Source organism: Mya arenaria, chromosome 3 (assembly GCF_026914265.1).
Source record: "Mya arenaria isolate MELC-2E11 chromosome 3, ASM2691426v1".
Taxonomy (NCBI): domain Eukaryota; kingdom Metazoa; phylum Mollusca; class Bivalvia; order Myida; family Myidae; genus Mya; species Mya arenaria.
Window position 1 is genome coordinate 20,428,597 of NC_069124.1, and position 10,760 is coordinate 20,439,356.

The 10,760-nt window shown below is 33.4% G+C and overlaps 1 protein-coding gene across 2 annotated transcripts in view; it reads left to right on the forward strand.

The window, feature by feature from the left end:
• LOC128227854 (uncharacterized) overlaps positions 1 to 10,171 on the forward strand; it is a 32,078-nt gene extending 21,907 nt beyond the window's left edge. For both annotated transcript variants that reach the window (XM_052938752.1, XM_052938753.1), the window contains 2 exons: positions 52 to 8,800; positions 8,938 to 10,171. In XM_052938752.1, coding sequence (XP_052794712.1) covers positions 52 to 85 — 34 coding nt within the window. In that variant the 3' untranslated portion in view covers positions 86 to 8,800; positions 8,938 to 10,171. The remainder of the gene's footprint in view (positions 1 to 51; positions 8,801 to 8,937) is intronic.
• The last annotated feature ends 589 nt before the right edge of the window (positions 10,172 to 10,760 follow it).

Consider the following 10,760-nt stretch of genomic DNA (forward strand, 5'->3'; position numbering starts at 1 on the left):
GGTAATACGACCAAAGTTTCCAGTATGTATTAAAACACATTTTTTCTGCAGGTATGGGCACTCTGCATTCTCAAGCCGCATCTGAGGGTTCACTGACGTAATGTATTCATACGCTGCATTTTGATTGGATTGCCGTTAGCGAATTTGAATAATCAAAGTAGTACCAGAACTGATTACAATGAAAACATCCAATAAAAATAGTTATCCTAACAATTCAAGCTTACTGTATGTTCTTTTAATGAAGCACAAGAGATGCATAAGTAGCGAGTGTTTAATCGGGTTAACTACATGAATGTTCTTGCGGTCAGATTATATGCAATAAGAATATGAACATATTGGAAAAGTACGCATCGAAATTTTTCCGTTCAATGCTCTGTATTGATAGACTGGTACCCTCTTTCTCTTTTATCCGAAAAGAAATCAGTATCAGCTAACCGCGGTGCCCGTCGCGCATTCGAAATGTCTTGTGAATTCATACGTATTAAAAGCGAATAAAGCGTGTGGTCTAAGTAGAAAACAACCAGGAAAGTTGGTTTAAAAAAGTATTGTTATCCTTTGTATACAATGTTGGTATTTCGAAGTCGGTCCCTGATCTTTTTTTCGACTTAATTTGCATGTTTCCGTGATATTTTCTTTTCGATACAAAGTTTTTTTAACTAATCATCGCATGGCACTTTTTATAAATACAACATGATTTTTGGTATTTATTGTTCATATACTATTAATGTTAACTAAACACCATATGCCGCGTACCTGTATAACTTTATATTTTTGAGAAAAAGTAAATCAGGGTACCAGTCTATTTATTGACCTCAAAATTTACTCTGATCAGAGCGGCCGAATGATTCAGACATGTATGTTATCACTACTTCCGGATGCTGATGATGTGAATTTCATAGTGTTTTATTGAGGAAATTTATCAATAAATCCGCCAATGAATGATTACCACCATCAAACCGATTTATTTTCATCTTACCGTGGGTAGCATTTTTAATTTGACACTTTAATTTTCGAGCAATACAAGTTCGTTTGATAAAATCATGTGATTTCAATTTTGCAAAATGGAGATAAAAAATATCAAATATGCGCATACTTATTTATGAAGTTTCATTTTAAATGAAGCCAAATGTATGAATATGTGCACAGCATCTGTGAATAAGATGATTGTTTACCTATGTGCATAGAAAAATCTTGGAGCCACTCTCAGTGTAAGTACATGACATTGTGATAAACCATCGCCATTGATAAAACAATTTTGCATGCTCAATTTTGATTTCCTCTCTTATATAATGCACCAGCCAATTGTTACCACGGCCACCTCGGGGATATACCAGGGAAAAGGGCTGTGTTTTTACCTTTCAGGTGTCCTCGTAGCTAAAGAACTTCAGCGAACTCATTATATATTACCTTTTTGGACGTGTTGTACATATTAAAAAATAAATATCAACATTACAGTTATGGAAACCAGAACTAGTGTCCTCGCAATGCCGGGTGATTGCGGTGGTTTTGTCTTCCCTCAAAATATATCAGGAAATTGCTCTTACCTTAGATCCCCGGGGTGTGGGGTTATTAACGGGATTTTACCACCAGTTCGTTCTCGCAGGGCAGGGATTTTACCGGGGATTGGCTGGATGAAAATCCGGGGGGTGAGGGGCGTGGTTACAATTGACTGGTGCATACTTTACAAGTTCTTTTTCTGAAGACGCTTTGTGCTCACTTTTTGTTTTCTAGCCAAGAATGAAAATCAAAAATCAGTCAGAGGTATAGTATGGTGATGCATTGTTGTTGATAGATCAATATAAATTTGTGAAATATTTGAGGGAAAGGTATTTGATTAAATAATTTACAAGTGTAACTTTTGAGTTTTATTTAACAATACAGTGCCGAATATTTTGGAGATAGAATTGAATTTGTATTAATTAATCAGTTGACTTGTGGCGTTTAGGCCCTAAGGGACAAAATCAAAATATTCAATAAAGATCCCTTATCACCCAATGTTGTGGAATAGTAAAGTAATGAAGATTTAATCTCACAACAGTCTTTCTCAAATGCTGTCAAGGCTTTTTTATGCTTAAGAATATCTAACCTCGCAATGTCAGACCAGAAATCATCTTGGCATGAGATTGGATCACTATGTATCATTATGCACCAGTCAATTGTAACCACGGCTCCCACATCCGGGGGTATACCGGGGATAGCCGGCGAAATGGGTTTTTACCTTTCAGGTGGCCCCGCAGTGCCAGGTCTTCCCGGAAAATACAGTGTGGATGGGGCTTAATCTAATGTCCCTTGGGTGCGGGGCATTTGGTGGGGACTTTACCATCAGATTATCTCCGCAGGTCGGGGATTTTAGCTGATGTGACCGAAAGTAAAAGTCCCCGCTATTCCGGGACCGGGGGGCGGGGGGCATGGTTACAATTGACTGATGCATTAGCTTGTGTATTCAGATAAAGTTAAGAATATATATTTATTTATAGAAGTTATACTCTGTAATCTAAATCAAAGATTTGAAAAAGATTTACAAATGATTTATTAATAGCAGTTATTTCGTGTTTTTCCATTAAAAAAGATTACTAGGTATTGTCGTTCCAAGACAAACAATAAAAAAGTTGTCAAAATGAGAGTGCAGCTTTAAACTCATAATAAAATGTCAATGCACTTCATTTGACATAATTTTAAACAGATGAAAAAATATCATTTTTAAAAAGCACAATATATCCTTTATGTGACCTTACATTATAATGAATTTATTCAGATAAGTGACTTTTCTTGCACTTAAATGTGAACAAGAAAGCTTGGGATTGAACACTTAATGAAACAAGAATGAAATTAAATGAATCACAAAATATCATCAAAATTATACACACAAATGTTCTTTGATATACCAAAAAATGAAACTTCTTAGACTTTCAAATATTTAACATTTACTAAATACAGTTATATAAAAATGATGAATACATTTGTAGGATTTGATATCCTACTAGATGTAACTCGGCTTCGTTCATTTTTCTAAACTTTCTCTCAGTGATGAGGAATATTTTTTTTTCACTGCAGTTGTTTTCTAAGTTTATGAAAATAAGAACAATTGAAACAAATCAGTAACTACTGTTGATCAGTGCAGATTGTGGGAGGTCATGGTTGATTTCAATGAACCACCAATAAGCTCTGCCAAAATTGGATTCTGATTGGCCAGTCAGGTGCTTTTGGTAGGCATGATTAGCATGAATGTTAATTTTAACCATCACTTATGAACGTTTACACAATCATTGAATATTGAAATAACAAGCGAAATGTTAGTTTGAATGATGAAAGCCATGAAATATGTGAAGTATTCAAAAAGAGACCATTTTTTCAGCTTGTGTAAAAAATGAGAAAATTGTTAAGTAAAATTATTTATTGTTTATCAGGAAAATGTTGAAATCTCATGTTTAGGCCTATAGTGATCATACTTGATTGCTATGTTATTGGCACTTATTGCAATATATTTATTCATTGCAATATTTATGTAAAACATTAATTATTATGTTGACTTAAGTTTGTAGATAAAAACTAATGGTATAGGTGATGTGAGAATGATCTCATATATTTTTTAAAAACCCTTTTGGTATTGTGAGTTTTTTGCTCAAGTCTTGTTCAGTTTAGCTTTTGAAGATTTTCAAAGTAACTGCAAAACAAGTCAAGCTGTCTAGAAAGACTATGTCAAACTCTGACCAGATATAATTTCTTGTCTTTTCAAATTACCAACTTGGCAATGGTTTTATCATAACATAGGATATTGGTTTGAACATGTCAGTGTTTTTGTATGTGGAATGAAATATCATAAGTGGCACTAAATTGAACATAATTTATAGTTCTCATTGATATTACACATAGCCCCAAGTACATGTTGATCTAAGATTTAAGGCTTGGATGGAGTCAGGGCAAGAAAAATGCATGTTAATACATTGTACTTTCCAACACAAGAACTGTTTGTTTATTCAAGTAAATAAAGCAATCCCAACACCAAGGAACTGCAGTATTGCATAACCAGCTTCATTGACATTATGAGTTGGTGTTCAAATTGCTGCAATTAAAGGCACATCTAGTTTTCAGAATTATTCAAACTCTGATTTAGCAACCTTAATTTAGTTATATGAACTACTTATGCGAAATGAAAGCTTTTTTAGATTTACAAGGACGGGTGAAAAGTATTTGCCAAATGTACTGCAACACCTGATACCTGTTGCCTAGGAATCCAACAAATTCTTGGCACTCCAAATGTTACAGTACTATTCAATTTGGAGTGCCTGAAAAGAAAGCTTCTTGATTCTACATTCAACATCTTCTTTCTGTATGACATATTGGACCAGAAGAATCATGAACCTACAACCTTTTGCATCTATTGAGATAGGGAGCTATCAGGACAGTGACAGAGGACAATATAAGAATGGCCAACTGCTGCATTTATTGAGTTATCTAATGCATACAAATTAAGACGGAGAAAATAAGTCTAAATTTTTCCAAACTACTTCCTTAAGCATCTTGTACATATATGTAGTTGTCTTTTACAATGATTGTTCAAAGTTACAATGACCCTGTGGGTTAAAGATGCTCTGTCCACGGGGTAACAGGTTTTGTACATAATAGGGTTATTAGTACTGCGTTTTGATCCAGGAGGTTGTATTCGACTCATGTAGGTTTTTGCAGATTCGGACACCACAAGGCACAAGCCGAGTAAAATTAAAATCTACAAAAAACTACCAGAATCAAATATGACATTCCGCCATATCCGGATCAAAACGCAGTACTAATAACCCTTTTATTATATACATTACTGTTTAGATGACTTAGAAGCCACATCTTTGCATAATAAATTTCATTTTAAGGATATACTCATTGGTTTAATGACGTCAATTTAATATTGCACAACATACTTGTTATGACGTGACGTCACAAGAGTGGTATATGGCCGTATTGCACTGGAGCGGAATATGGGTTAAAGTATTTTGTGATATGTATTGCATGTGGATTGATGATGGGTATAAAATAAAGAATACAATTATGTTTGGTATTCCATTCTCACTAGCAGTGTGATGAACTGCTGACACCATGTTATGCAATTTGATGGTCAAAGTATTTAAAAGATATTTCAATATTTCATACTTTAAAAACGATATTCATCTCATCTTAGTCTACTCAACTTGCTTTGCTATGTACAAATGTCTGCAGCAGTTATATGAATAGCATTAGACAGAAGGCAGTGCCTAATATTTATCAACAGAACTAAGTTATTATGGTAACATGTTATATGAATTGAATACCGAGCACAAACTAAGAGGGAGAAAATAATTCTTCACTTTTTAAATAAAAACTACTTCCTAATAGCATTGTGTATGCAGTCTGACATAGGTGTACAATGTAGATGTCTTTTACAAAGATTGTTCAAAGTATGGCCCTGTGGTTTAAAGCTCCCCTGAAAAAGAGGTAACAGGTTTTCTATATAGTATATAATTACATCATTGAAAATCTTCTCTGAAACTGCAAATAACAGTCCTTCGATATAAAAGGTATTGATCAAATTAAAGAAGTATGTGTGCCAACCACGTAAATTAATTTGTACAAGTCTGATTTAACGACTTTGAGAAATTCAAAAGAACTATGACTTTATCTGATTTAACGCTTTAGCCCCCCCCCCCACCCCCCTCACTCTACACACACTTAACTAGATTTTTCAAATTTTCTTTGCAGCTTGCAAGCAGTTTTAGTCTAAAGTTTAAGCTAGCCCATTAAACAGTGACCCCTTGTGATGTGAGCCGATTTTTTCAATGCTTAGAACATGGTTGTCAACATTCCCCTGAATGACGCCCTAGTCCATCAGTGCTTTCATCACTTTGATTGCATTAGGTGCCATGAATTGTATTCATCCGTCTGCATGTAGAGTTGGGATCTCTAAGCATAGAAGTACTCGGGGTTTACCTATTGGTTTATTATTATTTGTTTTATTATTAAGTTTCCTCAAGTTAATGCATACTGATAATATTTACCTTTTGCGTTTTATCTTTATTTAGGATTGTTGGAATAAGTGTGAGGTTTGTGGACATAAACTGGTTTAAACCCCCAATAAATTTATATTTTACTGACCGTTCCAATGCGGTTCCTAACAAACCTTGATAAACATACCTAGATTTTAGCTCACCTGTGCACAAAGTGCTCAAGGTGAGCTATTGTGATCGCCCTGTGTCCGTCGTCCGTCGTCGTCGTCGTCCGCCGTTAACAATTTGACTGTTAACACTCTTAGAGGTCACAATTTTTTGCACAATCTTAATGAAACTTAGTCAGAATGTTACCCTTAATAAGATATTGGACGAGGTCGTTATTGAGGCATCTGGGGTTAAAAACTAGGTCACCAGATCAAATTAAAGGAAACGCTTGTTAACAGTATAGAGGTCTCATTTATGACTGTATCTCCATGAAACATTGCCAGAATTTAAATATTAATGATCTCTAGGTCAGGTATGAATATGGGTCATTGACGATCAAAAACTAGGTCACCAGGTTAAATTTAAGGAAAAGCTTTTTAACACTCTAGAGGACACACTTATAACTATATTTTCATGAAAATTAGTCCGAATATTTATATTATTAATTTTTTAGTAAAGTTTAAATCTGGGTCATGTGCGGTCAAACACAAGGTCATTAGGTCAAATCATATGAAATGCTTGTTAGTACACTAGAGGTCACATTTATAAATGTATGATCATGAATTTTAGTCAGAATGTTTATATTGATTAACTCTAGGCCAAGTTTGAATTTTGGTTATGTGCAGTCAAAAACTAGGTCACAAGGTCAAATAATAGGAAAAGCATGTTAACACATATACTTTTTAATTCTAGCAGGTATTAATGTTTTGATTCCATACCTCATGATTATATGCAGATTTATTGAAAATATACTCTGTAATTTAATAAAAAAGTCCTTACATGATGTAGTCAAAAGTATGTATAATAAGTTTCAATGTTTCGTGTACTTTCATGTGATTTAATCACGCTGTTAAAATACATTCTGAATTTATTGAAACAATTTTTATGTTTTACTCCGACCATAACAAGAACAGAAAATAAAAATGTACAAACAAAGACAAGTATACATCCTTTCTAAGGTAGCAGACCACCAGACTGACATTTCAAATTCTCTAAAACTGTAATACCCTCAACTTAAATATTTAACATGTAGCATTGAAAACTAGTCCTAAATTTGTTTTAATTAAGTCTCCTCTCTGACAAACACGTATTCCCTCCCCCTGGCACAATTGGCCTCGCCCTGAAAACACTTATTTCACATTTGAAATGGATCAGGTGAGCGATACAGGGCCTTCAGGACCCTCTTGTTTATATAAAGTATGTATGCACTGTGCTGCTTGTGGAGTTTTTTGCTGTTCTTCCATTTTTTTTGTGATTTTATATTCTATGTCTCTGGCGTTTAGCCAGTGCCATTTAACCGGGGTTATGTAAACTATTTGCAATAGAAACACCTTTATAATAAAATGTTTAACCGAAAAATAACGTTTTGATAAACGATGAAAGTGGGAATTACCCAGATAGCATATAAAAAGGTTTGCTTGAAGTATCTAAGAATAATACCATGGTTATTTTTTTTTAAATTTATGCATTCAACCGGTTTTTCATAATCAAGTTTTACTAAAGCGTAAAAAACATCTAAATTTCACGAGGAATAATATTGTTAATTTGGTTTCGTGTTGGATTCACCAAACTCCAATATAATTATAATGATGAACAAAATAATAAAGAATTATAAAGAGTGTTCTACTATGTTGTATATAGCGCGTAAAAAGACATGATTTACTTCGTTAGTTTAATACTATTTGTTTTACTTCTTACAAGTGGTCTTTCCTCGAGAATATTGTAAGCAAAGATAACAAGTGAAAAACAATGTCACACATCATAACTTATAAATATATTTTACATTTAGTATTTACTTTTTTAGAATTCTTTATCGCTGTTATCATTACAATATATTTGATATGAAGGTATTTTAATTTATGTTTATTGAGTTTGATATTAAAGAGAAGCTCTACCTGGAAATGACATTCATTGCATTTAATCAATTTTTGCCTATGAATACAAACACAAAATTGATATTTGATTAACTTTCAAGGCCTAATGTGTGATTAGGACACACCAAATTGATCTTTAGTTCCTCGGATTTTTGCCAAAAAAAAAATGGAGCGAGCGAGCGAAATAAAAATAAAAATAAAATTATTTTTTTATCATTTTTCATAAAATATGAAGCGAGCGCAAGCGAAAAACATATTAAAAATGGACAAATTACACTTCAACCTATATTTAAACTCAAAATATCTGGTTCACAGGTAAAAAAATTGGAGCGATTGCATGAAAAAAATAAAAATATTTTTTTTACATTTTCAAAAAAACAGGTGCGGCGAATCTGAGGAACGAAAGATCAATTTGGTGTGGCCTTAGTTATCGAAACAACGTTGTGTTGGCAAAACCTGACATCAAAACATTGAACAAGGTTGTTATTGTTCAACTGACATGGACACTTCGAACAAGGTTGTCATTGTTGGACTAAACGCGACAACTCGATCACAGTTTTGACTGACATCGACAATATATAAAAACGTTGTCATTGCTTAACTATACTGAGATTTTTTCAGATTGATTACGAAGAAAACACTGAGGAAATACCGTTCGAGTTCGACGACTTAAGCAACACACAAAATCAGGCAATAGCTGATATTGGTCGTTTTGTACAAAATGCGCTCAAAGAAAACATAGTCGAGGTATTTTGTTTTGTATTTTTTGAACTATTCATCGTTTTCATTTATACTTACAGGCAGAATTAAATTCTATCAATATACAGGATCATTCCTTAGCCCTCAATTTAGAAAAAAAAACATCCATTTTGTATTACTTGCAGGTGTTATTTCTTATACAAGTTTTTGAAAGCTAGATTGCACTAATTACAAACAAGTTTTAAAGACTTTGATGGATTGGTAAGGTGACCCTGAATACACGGAATTAGGAATGCATTCATTCCGTAGTTCATTTTTCTTAACAACTACTTGTCGAACATGGCACGAGCTTGATGTTTTATATGTACAGGTCACAAGCAAAGTCATTGTAGAAGAGATGGAACTACCAAAAGTTTCGGAGATCCTTTCATATGTAAGGAAATGTGTTACGTTTTGCTGGTCTGCTCGCCTGCATGACCCGCCCGTGTATATTGATTTCATGGAGGTAACGGAAGATACGCTTTTGGACTTGAACGTATACAAGCCCTACACAAAGACGGGCAAGCTTGTCGACTATGTCGTCTGGCCTCCGATTTATCTACACAATGGTGGACCTATGCTTTCCAAAGGTGTTGCACAAGGGAAGACGAAGAATTGAATGGACGTTCATACATTGGTGTCTATATATAAGTTAGAAATCATTTTACAAATAATTAGTACATGTTTCAAAAAGAACCTATTCTCGAACTATAACAATACGTCAAATAAGTTGATGCAAATCAAGTGTTCTATCTAAGGCATTTAAATAACATAATACATAATATGTATTTCTAAGCTATACCTATATTACTTCTATCAAGCAAAAACATATTGAATCTTGCTGTCAATTGTATTGCGTCACATGTTTGGTTTTTATCAAGTGTTTATCAAAGTGTCTATGTCCATATGTAAAAAAAGGTTTTTACGATGTCATAAATCGTTATTACTTGTACTGTATCTACAATTTACGTTTTTCTGGAAATGTAAACGTAATGCTACACAACTGTTACAATGCCTTATTTCGTTATAATGGAGTATATCTGTGAATAACTGTTTGTGTGATATGTATGTTCGTTTGTTTCACTTTGACTAGTTTACAAAATGTCGTTTCTTAGTGACAGCCATGTCTTAATCTGTAGTTTAATTCCTCTATAAAGTGGATGTTTTCGAGTTATTAAAATAATTTTCTTTGACTCATAAGCTGCTATTTACTCAGAACGGCTGTTTCAGTTTTATAGAATTAAGTTATGCCCGTTATGATAATATGTAATAGAATAATTTGAATAATATAACTACAAATTACCATAAACTGTTATTGATTGGTGGATAACTGGTAATTGCGAATAATAAAAGAGTGTATAAACAGATATGTTGCCTACATACGAGTCAGAAAATAATAGTTTAATAGTTGTTTAGTAAAATTGTTTATGCAAAATATAATTGGATACATTTATTTATCAATACATGTAATGGAATTGAAACATTCATGTTTTATTTCTCAATATAAACTTTGATGTTATTACGACGGAAAAAATGTCCGAGACCTGTTTAAGTATGGATCGAGATCGAGGTGAACGACCATTCAAATATTTCTATATATTATATATGGGAGGTGAAACAACACTGATTTCAAGTGTTTCGCATCCCCACAACACAATACATGGGAAGAAAGTTCCACTTGTGAACTAATCATTAAACAATGCAATAGAACAAGTGATGTATATTATGATTCAACAGCAGTTCGTTGAAAGTTACTACTATGCTTTCGATAAAGTAAACATCTAAACAAAAAAGTAAATCATGAAGATCCAGTATATTCAGAAGGTTTTTTTTAATTCACAAATCATTCAGCTTCAAGACCTAAAAGATGGAAAGTAGGCAATATTCTGAGATGGTATAACCATGCTGCGATTCATTGCCGTGCGTTAAAATAGAAAGATATAACTGTAACACAGAGTAATCACTTCCG